This window comes from Siphateles boraxobius, unplaced genomic scaffold (assembly GCF_051911475.1).
Source record: "Siphateles boraxobius isolate OS27281-9 unplaced genomic scaffold, OSU_SipBor_1 19, whole genome shotgun sequence".
Classification (NCBI taxonomy): Eukaryota; Metazoa; Chordata; class Actinopteri; order Cypriniformes; family Leuciscidae; genus Siphateles; species Siphateles boraxobius.
Window position 1 is genome coordinate 32,543,396 of NW_027508799.1, and position 15,430 is coordinate 32,558,825.

At 38.9% G+C, this 15,430-nt stretch overlaps 1 protein-coding gene across 5 annotated transcripts in view; it reads right to left on the reverse strand.

Annotated features, from left to right (window-relative positions):
- Positions 1-15,430, reverse strand: part of kcnc2 (potassium voltage-gated channel, Shaw-related subfamily, member 2) — a 53,604-nt gene that overhangs the window by 6,042 nt on the left and 32,132 nt on the right. For 3 of the 5 annotated variants that reach the window (XM_077235035.1, XM_077235038.1, XM_077235037.1), the window contains exons 2-3: positions 6,536-7,451; positions 2,911-3,087 (exon numbers count right to left, since the gene is read on the reverse strand). In XM_077235035.1, coding sequence (XP_077091150.1) covers positions 2,911-3,087; positions 6,536-7,451 — 1,093 coding nt within the window. Of the gene's footprint in view, positions 1-121; positions 402-638; positions 736-2,910; positions 3,088-6,535; positions 7,452-15,430 lie in introns of those variants that run through there. The other 2 variants (XM_077235036.1, XM_077235039.1) reach the window with 2 other exon arrangements.

Below are 15,430 nucleotides of genomic sequence, written 5' to 3' on the forward strand. Positions count from 1 at the left end.
TAAGAATAATAGGAATTACAAAAAAAAATCATGATTAAATGATTCAAGTTTAAATGAAATGTCACAATGCAAAAAAAGTCTTAAAATAGGCTTCATGTTTTTTAATTAAGCAATATATATATTTATTTTTTATGATTTTGTGAGATTCACCCTAAAAATTTTTTTTTTTTAACTTTCTCATATCACTCTATACACAGTTCTATACATAATAACCATTATATTCACAGAGGGAGAGTATAATGTAAAGTGGGCGGAGTCTCTGCAGTGCATGTGTGAGTAGGCGTGGCCTCAGAAGATGGACAGGATAGGGGAACGGGAGCGGTGAATCGGACAGGGCGAGGTCACTGGAGAGAGACGGAGAGTGCCGGCTATGTTGTTTAAGCTTCGGGATTTCTCAAAGCCTTCAGACATGAGAGAATGCAACATTAAGAGCACAAAGACACACAAAACAAATACAAAAGTGTTTCGTAGGACACGGTCACAAACAGGCGTGAGATATGTGCACACAAATAAGACCACATCACATTTACTGAAACACTGAAATGTCTAGAACGAGCTTTTGGCTCGTGTTCGTTTTTCATTTTGATCACTGAACATGTTTTGTGTGCAATCATGTGCTCAGTAATTGTGAGAAAACAAATTGTGAGAAACCAAAATCGAGCTAAATTATCAATACATAAATAGGGCATTATAATTTCCTAAACAAATTACTATGAAAACGATTTTCTCAAAGGACTAAAACACAGTTTAATTATGATGATGATGATGATGATGAGGAGGAGGAAGATGAGGATGAAAAAATTCCAGTCTGGATGGAAATGCCAACTAAAACAATACAAAAGTTGCCAAAAAGCAAATATACAAACTGCATCTTATTTCTGCCATTCACAAACAGAGTTTCATCAATGATCAGCAGTTTCGTATATAGAGCAGTGTACAGTAACACTCCTGACCATATACGTAATTCTAGATTGTTGTTTACACATCATGAAACGATGATCAATGCAAGTAATTGATATTGGTTTGTACATAAAGTATCATGTATATCTGATTGTGATTGTACATTAGAAATGGAAGACAGTTATTCAGAGCTCTTGTCCTGATGACCAAGATAAAATATTCAATAAAATAAAACAATAATATAAACATTGGCTCTGTACTATATTATAGATTGTAGAGTGACTTATCATGCACAGCCATAAAGCAACAATGTCTTTTTGCCTGTTTACATGCAAACCAATATGCTGATAACTCCGCTTAATGAAATAACCTGTTGTCTTGGTTTACATGCAAACCAATAACCTGGCAATGCAAGTAAACTGTCAAAATCTGACTTGAGTATTTCACATCTTATGTTTGTTGTATTGTTAAGTGAAGCATTAAAAACCGAAGAATGTCAGCGGGAAACTTACAGACTCATATATTATCCTCTCATGCATTTACAGATGCTGCATTTTGACTTCTGCACGAGATGAGAACACATTTTACAATTTCTGGGGTCAAAACAAAGAGTCAGAGTTTGCAATATGTCTCCTCAGCGAAACGCTTGCTCTGTCTGCATTCAGATTTGCAGTAAATTCGCAGTAAGGTTGCTTTCCTGTCACACATCACACACTTCAATAAGCCGACAGAACGCAGGTTAATGCGTTTACATGCTGGGAGAAATCGGGGTCGGGGAAAAAATCTAGTTGTGTTGATCGGTTTATGTTTAAGCCGTTTATGACTTTACTCTGATAAAGGAAAACGGGTTAACGTGTTTACATGAGCACATGTACTGTCGGCTTATTTAGTAAAACTGGTGTAAGAATGTGCATGTAAACAGGCTCGATAAGTCTGTTTAGCTGGTGCTGACCTTCTACTGCCCTTTAGCACTGGAAGTGTTGAGGGGACGCCAGCCTGGGACAAGAGTTTGACCTTACAAACTCGGCCCCACCGGGTGCCTTTGCCCTTGAGCTGGTTCACATTTAACCTCCCAGCAGGGTTATTAGCCTAGCATTTGTGTATGTCAAACAGTACAGCCATGTGGTCTTGCATGCCAACTCAACATCTGCCTTGTTATAGGGTCTTCATGCAAAGGATTAATGCAAAATGCAAAAGCAATGCAAACAAAAAACAATTTAGCCAGCCAAATAATTATGCATAGGTCGGACAGCAAAATAAATAGACTTTTAAAGAGGACCTATATTATGATCTTTTGGGCTTTACTATAACAGGTTTTCATGCTTGAATGTTAAAAACAAAGTTTTTCACATATTCTCCATTATTGCAGTACCTCTATTCCCAGTCTGTCAGTAACGCTCGGTTTAGTTTCTGTCTCTAAGAAGCCCCTCCTTCTGAAAAGCACACTGTGCTCTGATTGGTCAGCTGGATCAGTGTGTTGTGATTGGTCAAGCCCTTCGAGTGTGTTTGGGAAATACACTTTACCATAACCAAGAGTTTCAACACACTACTAACTAGCTCAACCAGGCCCCGCCCCTTTATTCTGCGTATAAATTATTTAAATGAGAAATATCGTGTTTGTTTCTGGACGAAAACCTTAAGACTACAATGGATGCGTTTCAGGGAGTTCAGAAACACTAACACTGATATAGAGAATAACTCCATTTTTCAGGATTAAACAGCAACATTACAGACAAATGAGAGTTGAACGTAAAAAAAGCATTATAGGACCTCTTTAAAAAAGGAGGAGAGCAAGGAAAACAGACTCATATTGAGCACGGCAAAACTATACAATATAAACCTTCTGAACAGTTAAAGTCCTTCATTTCCATCCAGTCAATGTTTATGACAATGGATTGACAGATATAAGGGATGAAATGGGTTTAGAGTTTAGGAAATGTGATGGGCATTTGTTTGGACATATATGCTAATATGAAGAATGGAAGGCTTTGATTGGACAGCAGAATATACCTGTTTTTCGAATAGCTGTATCTGCTGTGCAGGTGTAGTCGCTGGCGGCCAATAGGAAGCACGTGCCTTCAGTGTGACGGTCCTGTTCACGCATGCTGGAGTGATGGGTACGCATGGGTATCCGCTCCTCTGGAGACATGGTGATGTCACTTCCTGCGCTGCAGTCCGCAGACAACACTGGTGGGAAATGAAGAGCACGAACCGTGAAAAACAACATCTGCTTATTTGGGACACGGAACAACTAGAGACAGAGGTGAGAGGTCAGGCACAAGACGAAAATAGGACCGAAATTGGGTCGAACGAATGAGTCATCAGAAGCTGTGTGTGGCTCAGGGTTTACCTACATTGTGGGCATCAAATGTCCCAAATAAGGATAGTAAAACCTGAAATTGCCTATATTGTTAAAGAAAAACGGCTTTAAAAATATCCAAAATAATGCCTTAATGAAAATGTAACAATGCAGACAGACATCTGTGAGAGAGGAGACAAAATATAATTTACTCGTAATAAAATCAGCAGAAGATGCATTACTAGGATTTGGAAAATAACTGGATCTTTTTAAATGTATTATCTCATAACAAGGTTCATTTTCAATAACTTTCAAGACCTTTTTGTCATTTGTATGATGCATCACTGACTAACTAATATGTAATATCCATCGGTTCATATCAGTCCATTTACCATAAATAAAATATGGATTTAACGTGCATTTTTGCACTTCTGAGTCGATCATGAACTACAGAGCCTCTAAAGGGACATGATGGTGGGAAAAATATGAGGTGGGAGGATATAATGTATTTCAATGCTTTCCCTCTAGAAACTTTGTTTTTTTTTTTTGCTCATGAAGAACTCAATAGCATTGAAATATAAATTTTCCTGCCATTTCATATTTCTTAAGACATTTTAATATTATTTGTATACATATTATTGCAGCATTTATCAATTTATTGAAATTGCTTTATATTGTCAGTTTTCGTCTTAATTTCAGTTTAAGTATTAGTAATTTCGTTTGTCATTTTTTCATTTCTTTTTATTTCTATTTCAGTTTTAGCTTTTATCAGTTTACTACTTCACCGTAAACTTATTTTATTTCAGCTAGCTGCCAAAGCAGCATTTTTTGCTTTAATTATTCATCTACTATTTATTTCAGAATTATTTTATTTTTTATTTTTTATTATTAATTTTTTGTTATTTTAATTAACGCAAACTCAATTTTATTAGTTTTATTTTTTATTTTTAGTAAATAATAACAACACTGATCAGAAAAAACACCTATGAAAACAGGTGAGTAATGTATAGTATCTATATACTGGAAACCCTTTAAAATTAAACCGATTTTGGGTTCACCTGATCCAGATCAGATGCGTTTCTACTACATATGTGTTATTTGCTCAAAAACAGTTGCACAGCTAATTTAAGGCTCGACTTTTCCCACTGTTAAATCCAGTGAAAACCATTGAACAGTAAAAGCACATCACATGTAAATGACCAACATGCACAGCATCCTAAAATCTGACCAGCATCAAACTGCAGTTTCATCTCTACATATTCAGACTGAAATATCGCAGTAAAATCCAGCCCATCTTCAGGCTCCTGAATGCATCTCCGTGGCAACAGCGCTAGATCTGCTCCCTCTCTTATGCTCCGCTCTGCAAGGAAAACTGTATCTCAAACGCCATCAGCTTTAACTCTCCAGGAGAAAAACACACCTGACTCCGCAGTGGAATAGAAAGCACAGTGTTCCACTCTCAGAAAAATGGTACAAAAGCTGTCACTGTGGCTGTACCTTTTCAAAAGGTACACCTTTGTACCTAAAGAGTGTATATTGGTCCCTCAAAGGTACATATTGGTACCAAAAGTGTACATATTAGTACCTAAATGGTACATATAAGAAGGGTACTGTCCCAGTGACATCTTTTTTTTCTGAGAGTGCAGTTACTGAGTCTTACTTTAAAGTATAGTTCAGCGAAAATGAAAACTTCCTCATATCGCTCAAACCCTCCTTCCCACTTGTTTTCAATTCAAAAACTATGATGTCATTGATGTTTCATGCCATTTGGTTATTATGGCCTGGTATTGACCTGGTATTAAAATGCGTTCTGGTCGATCGTATCACAAGGAGACGAGGGAGACATTCTCGTTTACACCTGGTGTTTTAATCCATTTCTTTTGTCCACTTTCATCCACTGCTATCCTGTTGTCTTCGAGAGGAGGGTAAATGTATGGGCTTTTTCAGATCTTTCAATCTAATGGACAAAATAAGCTTGCGCAATTTACATATGAATGCAACCAGAGACTATCGACACTATGTGTGTTAGAAATCAGGAATGGTGAGAGAGCATTGGTGTGCTTGGTACGTTTTTCATCTTCAAACCAAACTTGGTCTGGCTAGAGCTCCTCCTATAATGTTAACGCATTATGTCAGTATGCCGAGAGTACGTTCGACCACATGAGCGTCTACACTATGTGTGGACTATGTGTTCCATTTTCGGAATGAAAATGATTTTTTTTTTCAGCGTATTAGCTTTTCATCAACTTACAAACCCCCTGCGGTTTCATTGCGGATCCACATTTGAAAACTCTGTTCTCGTTGAGCTCGGTAAAGCCGCAGTTTCCTCTGAATATCGTACCGTTTCTCCTCCTAATCTCCTCCATATCACTGTGGCGGTTTGCGTGACACTAACTTGAAACCAGACTTCATTCGCCCCAATGGAAAGCATATTTACACTGTCTGAATCGTTCCCTATAACCTATATAGTGCACTATTTGCCATTCACCGTGCATATAATAGTAAATGTGTGAACAAGTGACTGATTCAGCCGCAGCTTCAGCGACTATTTATAATGTGGGGGGCGGAGCTTCAGATTCTAGAGAGCATTTGATTGGACAGAAAATCTGATGAGAAATTGAACGCTACTTTTAATGTGATGACCAAAACATTATTTGTTCATCCTTCAAAGATTACCCCATTTATAAAACTAAAAGTTTCAAGATGTAGGAAAAATCACACTTATAAAAAAAAATACATTTTAATAAATAATACAAAATAAAAAAAACAAGGAAAGTTCTCTGCCATTTCTTTCTTTTTCGTATTGAACCGAACCGTTATTTTTGTTAACCGTTATACCTCTATACTACTGGTCTACCTCAAAGTTTGCCTTGATTGTTTTACGTTTACACTTACAAAACTTTTACACATTTTGTAACATTTTATTGAAGTTCAAGAGTTTCTTTAACACTTTATCTGACTATAAGACATAAAGAAGATATCATTTTTATTTACATTTTATCTAGTTTTTGACAGCTAAAACTAATATAATTTATTGTTTGCCTTAATAATGTGAATAAATAAATAAAAAAACTTTTCTACTTGTCTTTAAAAAAAAAAGGTTATAAAAAATGTTTTAGCTATACCGCACATCCCTAAGCTAAAATGCGGAGTGATGTCATCAAAATCAATGATCCATATCAGCGGAAGTGAGAGACTGTGAGTTTTGAATGCTTACATCGTCTAAATGCGAATTTCGTCATTTTTTTGGAGCACAATAGCTTATAGATAACAATAAGACTAACATATTCATACTACAAGACAAAAAACGACAGCATGTGTTGAAGAAGCTCTCACCTGAGCGGTGGCGCTCTAGTCCTCTGCTCTGCCCGAGGCACAGCTCTCCCTGCGTGCTGTTGCATGCCGTACTCAGATCCGTTTTGCAGTAAGACGGCGAGCCGGTCTGCACAACCTGAGGGATGTGTTTCTTTCTCTTCTTGGGGAGCTTCTGTTTAGCCATGGCTAGCGAGTAGTACATGCCAAAGTTATTGACGATGACGGGCACTGGCATGGCTATCGTAAGCACACCGGCGAGGGCACACAGCGCGCCCACAACCATGCCAGACCATGTCTGAGGGTACATGTCTCCATAACCTAAAGTGGTCATAGTGACCACAGCCCACCAAAAGCCGATGGGGATGTTCTTGAACATAGTGTGGTGGCTGGCCGTAGGGTCGTTCGGACTGGCTCCGATCCGCTCGGCGTAGTAGATCATGGTGGCGAAGATGAGCACGCCCAACGCCAGGAAGATGATGAGGAGCAGGAACTCGTTGGTGCTTGCGCGGAGAGTGTGTCCCAGTACGCGAAGGCCCACGAAGTGGCGCGTCAACTTGAAGATCCGCAAGATCCGCACGAAACGCACCACCCGCAAGAAGCCCAAAACATCTTTGGCCGCTTTGGAGGAAAGTCCGCTCAATCCGACCTCCAAGTAAAACGGTAAAATGGCCACGAAGTCTATGATGTTGAGGACGCTCTTGACGAACTCGAGCTTATCCGGACTGAACGTCACGCGCACCAGGAACTCGAAGGTGAACCAGAGAACGCAAACTCCCTCCACGTAGGTGAGCGCCGGATCCGTCTCGATCTCGTACTGCAGACTGTCGTTGCGAGACACGTCCGTCTTGTTGATGATCGTGTTGAAGGCCTCGTGGGTCTCCAGGCAGAAGGTTGTGATGGAAACCAGAATGAAGAACAAGGAGGCGAATGCAATGAACTGGGAAGAGAAAGAGAGAGAGACGGAGAAGTGAGTGCAGTTTCAAACAACGCCACTATATTTACGAGGTCAGCTCTTGTTTAGCTTGAATGGCGCTGACATCCATTAGCAACTATCGGTAGGCTGTGAGCTCTTGGTCTTTATACTGTTATTCAATGTCCTGTTGTCCCTGTTTTTATTTGTTGAGTCTTAAAAATGCTGTGTTGTCAAGGACACAGTGAAGGGAAGGAGTCACATATTTCTATGAAAGCCTGTGAAAGCTTTGCCAAGCAGTGTTAGAGAAACTGTAGCTATTTGGGATATAATAGAAGTTATATAAAAATTATAAATATGGAATATTTTAATGATGTTATTAAAAAAAATCTTTGATATATAATTTCTGATTAATTTAAGTATGATGTTATAGGTTTGTATAAAAATAACACACACATACATACATACATATATATATATATATATAATTGATTTGGAATCAGAACAGTATTCATTTGGCAAAAAACAATTAGTGATTTTTTTCACAAATATGATTTATTTTCTATATTATTACAAAAAAAATGCCATGGGGGTAACAATCATTTTTAATTGATACATGAACCCCCCAAAGGAATAGACTCATTCTTGTGAATCGGTTCATTTGGATGGCCTTTTAAAAAGCATTTCCCAAAGCTTAATATGAGGGAGAGGCGCAACTTTTTGGGAAGTCACATTTATTTACAGTATTGTCTCAGATTTAGTGCTTGTCTGTGGAACAGCAGCATTCAAATTGACATAAATAGCACTGCACTTTTAGTGAGTTTCTCTCCACCACTGTTGTCACGATAATGCGAGGCACAACAAAGCAAAACACTCTTCCAGTATCTTGGCCGGTCATCAGCGTGTAATATTTAATGTCAATAAAAGCCGTCAAATGAGTGAGTCAGACCTTATAGCAGCTGCGTTCAGCCCACACAACAGCACTCCCGTCCCGTCTGTCAACACATCACCTTAATGTCCACACAATTATTCAGAAAGCACACATCATAACAGACCCTGTGTGCCGTCACTCAACCACAAACATAAACACTCAATATTACTCAATTATGCTAGTTACTGCACTCGTATATTCACAGCGAGGCTGTGATGTGCAACTGCTAGAATAACAGATCAGCACAGAACTGAAAAATCCCCAGTCAAAGTATCGCTAAAGGCAGAAGCCAGCTCTGCCGAATGTGAAAAGACATCAGCGCGGGACAGCTTGTCCCTTCTGGATAGCGTCTCAAAGGGGCCTGTCTCCCGCTTTTACTCTTGCTTTGTTTTAGCGTCCTAATGAGGCTTTAACTCGTCTGGAGGGCTATAATCACTGCAAAGCCAGCAGAAATGATCAGGACCAAAGCATTATGGGATCAGACAATGAAAACAACCTCCAAACGCACTATAATAGGGTCTTTGTTGGTCTACTGCGCGTGCGGTACACTTGTAAGCAGTATCTAATGATCTTGTCATCCACCGCAGGCTTCAGAAGTCTAATGTGGGGTTTGGCAGTGAACGCAGCTGGCAGGATCTGTGTGGGGTTTCACATCCACACTAACCTCGCTTTATACCCCGTTACTTCATCAGCCAAGCAAGCAGCCTAAAGCTTAGCTATACTTTCATGTGTACACATATAGGCCATGGTCAGACTGCAGGACATTTTTATTTTATTTTTCTCAGACTGTTTTTCTCATGACAGTGTGAACAGCACGAACCACATGGAATCTGATCTTTTCGATTATGGTTTGGGCCACTTCAATATGTGGTCCTTAATCTGATACAAGTCAGATGTTTAGCAGTGCAACAGCATATCGGAATTCATGCGACCTTTACGTCACTGTTGATCGACTTCCGTCACAATTCTGTGCTGGAGTCACTTCAAAGATTTTACATACCAGAAATTATTAAGACAGTTGTGTCATTAAGTGACAGCTCTATATACAAGAAAAACATCATAAATGTTTAAAAACTCTTTTTGCATCCTCGTCTTTGTTTGTAATTTTGCCTGTGCATAACTTTGCTGGGTTCTCCGGCAGATCACACTATAAATAAATGCACAATCGCTTACTTTAATGTCATCCGTGTTTACTTCCGCATGCCAGCGTGCTGTGTGACGTCTTCTTATCGCAGTTTGAACATAGCCTTATAGGGCTTCCTTTGCTCTGAATCTAAAACCTTGTGAGCTGCTCAACTAGGCTGCATTTTTATGCACCTGACAAATAAATGTTTCTGCAATTTCTATGGAGGCAGATTTGTGGCTCAGTCTAAAAAAAGCTAAAGGTACTTGTGACGTAAAATTTAAAATATGAAATAGTGACATTATGAGATAAAAAGTCACAAATCATGTGCATGCATTTATTTTAAAAAAGACAAAAATATCTATATATATTAATGTTTTCTTTGTAATGCATTCATGCATATCATTTATAGGTGCATGCATATATACATGCAATTATATCTATGCATTAAAAAAAACATTACAATAAATAAATATTTTACGTAATTTGATGTATTCCATTACATCATTACAGACATGCATATATATATATATTAGGGCTGTCAGTTAAACGCGTTATTAACGGCGTTAACGCAAACCCATTTTAACGGCGTTAATTTTTTTATCGCGCGATTAACGGTCTTTTTGGCCTAGCAAACTTTGTAGTTTTTTTTCACATGCTTTTGCAATAGGACGCGGCATGGACGTTTTGAAAGCGCAAGCGGATCTAGCTAGACCGGAAACAAAACAACAGGCACGCCGCACACACTTGTTTGGGCTTGCGAGCCGGATGCGCGAGCGCGAATCTCTCTGCTCGCGCGTGGAATATAATGTGCCGAGCACGAATCTCTCTGCTCGAGTCGCGCGCTCTCAGATACACGCTGCTCTTGTTAGAATTTTCTCTGGGCTCGCTAGGACAATATGTGCCTGCACTTAAAACGTGTTCAGTGCAATCGCGAATCTCTCCTCTTCCCCAGCTAACAATTTTAGGTTATAAGAACGTTTTCATAACGTTCCCATTAAGTTATAAAAACGTTATTTCTGAATGTTATAGGAACGTTCAAAACGTCCAGTTTTGAGTGGATGACGAGCGCGAGACACCGAAATGGATGCCAATAAGATTCTGAATGGAACGTTTACTTTTAAAAAGTTGCCAAATGTTTCCATTGACGAGACCAAAGTGATCTGTGTGTTTTGTCGTTGTGAACTGAGCTATCATCATCGCAGCACGTCCAGTCTGAAATACCACTTGATGATGGCCAACACACACACACACACACACACACACACACACACACACACACACACACACACACACACACACACACACACACACACACACACACACACACACACACACACACACACACACACACACACACACACACACACACACACACACACACACACACACACACACACACACAGCTGATGCGAATTCTCCGCCCCCTCGTCAATATCAGGACCTCGTCAGTATTTCTTTCACCCTTTTATTGATGGACAGTGTTACATTGTGTGAGAGATTATTTGCTCCAAGTAAGAATGTTTTAGTGTGAAATTGAACACAATAAATGCCAATGTTGTTTTCAATAAAAAACATTTGCACAAAGCAAGCCGATCCACTGTTCCATGTTAATAAGAGCATTAAAATGAGAAAAAATAATGGGACAAAAAGAAATCAAGAGACATTTAGAATAGATAAAAATGTGCGATTAAATGCGATTAATCGCGAGTTAACTATGACATTAATGCGATTAATCGCGATTAAATATTTTAATCGTTTGACAGCACTAATATATATATATATGCATATCATTTAGTATTAATTTGAGGGTGTATATATGCATATGCAAGGACATGGATGCATTACAACCTTACTTAAAATAAATATATATCCCTGAATACCAGAAATAAAAAGTTTTGATGCAGAGGGTGAACAGAAATCTGATTCATAAAATACTGAAAAGTATTGCTAGAAAACTATTAAAGATGCACAATTATAATGAACAATATCTGTCAAAAACTGAGATGTGCCTGATCATTTCCAGAGTTGCTACAGCATGAGCAGCATTTTAAATCAGCCACTTATGAGCTTTTATTCAGTTAGGATATTGCCTTATAAGGCAGCTGCCAGTATACAGAGAATACAGCAACACAGCTAACTAGGATTCAAAAATGCAGCTCAGTAAGCAAAAATAGCAGTTGGCCAGGAGCAAGAATATTTAGTGTACATTTGACAGTTGCGATGGACGGATTAGAACACCTGGAAAAAAAAAAAATACGATATGTCCTGCATGGCAGAAAAATCTATTTGAAGCATTTGAGCTCCTTTGAAGAGAGGATGGTATTTGTATTGATGTTGGAGAGGCTTTCTATGCTTATAAGGAGGCTTTATACTCCTTTTTTAAGTCCGTGGAAAATGGATCAAACATGCACTCTTCTTGCACTCCCCGAAGTGTGTGTCGTGCCATAGATAGCGCTGTCTATGTTCTGACAGGTTCTGATGCTAATAAAAGAAAGTTCTGCTTTTTATCCAAAGCTGCTTAAAAATGGTGATTGATTCGTGTGTGGAGCTGTAGACGTAACTGTCGCCGTGAATCTGTGTGTGTGTGTTTTTGGCCGTGACTGAAGGTCACCTGTGGATGATACTCTCAGGACCCCCAGCTCTTAACATATGGCGGACACGGCACCGTCTCCAAGGCAACAGTGTCAGGAAAAGCTCCAGAGCAACAAGACCCCGGTGTGTCAGACTCCTCTGAGCATGAAAATCAGAATACACCCCATCTACATCACACACACACACACACACACACACACACACGCACGCACACGCACACGCATACTTGCTATCTAAATGAGGACAATGCATTGAATAATAGTTTAACAAGATGATTGACAGGCCGGTTTACAGTGACAGAATGCATGTAACTATGAGACAGAGTGCAATTTCAATCTACAAAAACCTGCCTACTCTTCTTTTTCTTCACAAAAAGAGTACATACTTCTAGGGCATAGTATGAGTAGACGGATTGAGACACGGTATGTATATGATGCTACACATGACACAATAGTCAAACATGGAAGAAAAATAGCTTAGTTTCTTAGACAGCAAAATAATAGATATAAAAAAAGTTTGTAATTTGATGTCGGCTTGAGAAAGCCTCCCTAGAAAGTTTTATAAGATGGAATTTTGAAGATTTTTTAGCTTTTAAAAAACTATTTATCACACAAAGGGTTAGGTGTAGCGCATTGCATTGTGGGATACAGTATTCTGTGGGGTGTGCTTTGTTACATACTGCAAATGTGTTTGCATCCATGCATTCAGAACAATCAGCATTCTGAAATTTGCATGCAGTTATTTGATTTCAAATGTTCGCTGTTGCATAATGCATCACATACTACTACTAAACATAGTATGATGTACTGTAGTACACTAGTGAACATAAAACAGTCTGAAGTAATGAATACAGATGAAGTGTGTCATCGTCATTTTAGACCAGAATCAAGTCTTGTCACGGCTTTATTTGCGAGCCGGAGAGACGGCGCTTCAACGCTGTGATTCACAGTCACTCAAATATTATCGCTGACAGCCACATGCGCACACACACACACTCGCTGACAGCTCTGTTATTATCCGACTAATGTATTGCGAGTAGTTCACGCACTTATCAGGGGTCTGGACGACATCCCTGTGGCAGGAAAACGATGAATGTCACATGGTGGGTGAAAGCATATCAGAGCCACTAATGGCTTTCAGAGGAAATCTGCTCAGAGGTTTAGTTCTGAGATGTGTGTCTGTGGGTGAGTAAGAGTTGTGTGTGTGAATCACGTCTACAGGTGTGTCCTATAGTCCCTGTTCAACAGCAGGAGCGGGAAGTCCTTTCACACCAGCGGAGGGAGGTTCCACAATTACACTCGCTCCTGGCATGCAACTTCTTATGTAGGTCATGCACAAAAAAAGGTGCATGTGGATCTGTTCCAAAAACAGGCAAGCTACACCAGCAGCTGCCTTCTAAGGCAGCATCCTAACAGGAATAAAAGCTCATAAGTGACTTATTTAGAAGTCTTTACATGGACTGCAACTCTGCATGACACATAAACAGTGCTCCTCACATGGAGACTTGACTCAAAGTTGTTTTCAACAGTTTTTAAATCAGCATGCTAAACAAACACCACAATATTCTAATAAACTATTTTTATTGTTCTTTACCGTTCAGAAGTTTGGGGTTCGGTAAGATTTTTTTATGTTTCTGAAAGAAGTCTCTTATGCTCAGCAAGACTGAATTTTTTGTATCAGAAATACAGTAAAAACTGAAATATTATTACAATTTTACAATAGCGGTTTTCTATGTGAATATATTTTAAAATCGAATTTATTCCTGTGATCAAAGCATCAGTCTTCAGTGTCACATGATCCTTTAGAAATCATTCTAATATGCTCAAGAAATATTTCCTTCATTAAACTTTATTTGCGTGATTGATATTAATTGCATCATAAGTCACTTTGCAATATAAAGGCCCGGATATAATATATTTTCTGTGTTCACTCAGCTTTTAAAGTATACTAAACCGTGGTTGAGCGCGGATGGACACATTCGAAACACGTGCGGTACAATGGCTTTATTTATCTACGAGACATCAGAGGGCAGCACTGGGTCGTGTCATTTAGCCTATACAACATTCGCTCGGAAGGAAAGAAGAGGAAAAGTAGCAGATCCACCATTGCATGCAAAGTTTAGAACAAGAACCAAAACAAAAACGATGGAGGATATGCTGCTTTGTTTACAGTTTTGTATCACTCTTTACGTACTCTTCTTCAAGTACTGCACAGTACATTTTCTGTCTCAAGAGTCCACTAGGTGGCAATACTCACAGTTGGGATTCACCTTGCGCATGCAGTGTTGTACGCGTAACATCCGCGCGGTCACAAAAAAATGGGTGTGTACCAAAGTAAAGTTTAGGCTTAAGTCACAGCATGATTTAAAAGATAAAGACGTTACTATACACATTCACTTAAATAAAATATATGCAATTGATTCACTTTATTCCACATCTTGCTTTTTTTTTCACTGACTCTGTTGCAGTGCATTGTGGGATTGCAGGTCACCGTTAGAGAGCTCTCTCTCTCTCCTGTACAATGCTGTTAGATCAAAATATGATCATTTTCTTTTTATCAGCAACCAATCGTGAAAGTAAAAGGGGGGATTTAACTCCAAATGCGCAATCTCATTTTACAATATAAATCTTTAAAGCCCTTTTTCTCAAAATGACTTTTCTCTCATACTCCAAGTCCGAAATCTACACTTCAGTAGCACCTATATACACCAAACTTTCCAGTCTTGTACCTAGTTATATTATGAAGACATTTACAGAGGGAACTGCGTTCCAGCACCTCAGATAAATTATTAAATAAATAGATTAATTAATCTCAACAAATCTCGCTGGTCCCGAGATGGACCGACTGACCGACCAACCTCCCTTCCTCCCTGCTGAACGCGAGTGATTATAAATGCCTGAAATGCACTCAAGGTGGTTGAGCGCGGTAAAGTTAGTTTAATGTTCGATATCTCGCCGGACATTGTTTTTCCTTGCCACTGTTCTATAGGGTCGGCAGTCTTACAAAGATATCAATAGCAGGATTAGTTTTAACATCATGTAACCATTATCGACATTAAATATTCGTTCAAAATCACCGTGCATTAGTGCTGCATATTTATACCTGAGAATGCTTTGACGCGTTTCCACAACGCAAGCCTAAGGGAACGTCTGCCAATTCCACTAACTGCGTTAAACGTAGCCTATAGTTTGTATTGTTTAAAATTACTTTTCAAATTCCAAAGCTTGTAGAAGGTTCCTATTGGCAATGCTGATCTGGAAGCCTTGAGTAAATTAACTTATCTAAGAAAATGATTCATAAAACTCATCAGTTGAGCCTATGTTTATTTTCTTCACTGACACAGACAAAAATGAAAAG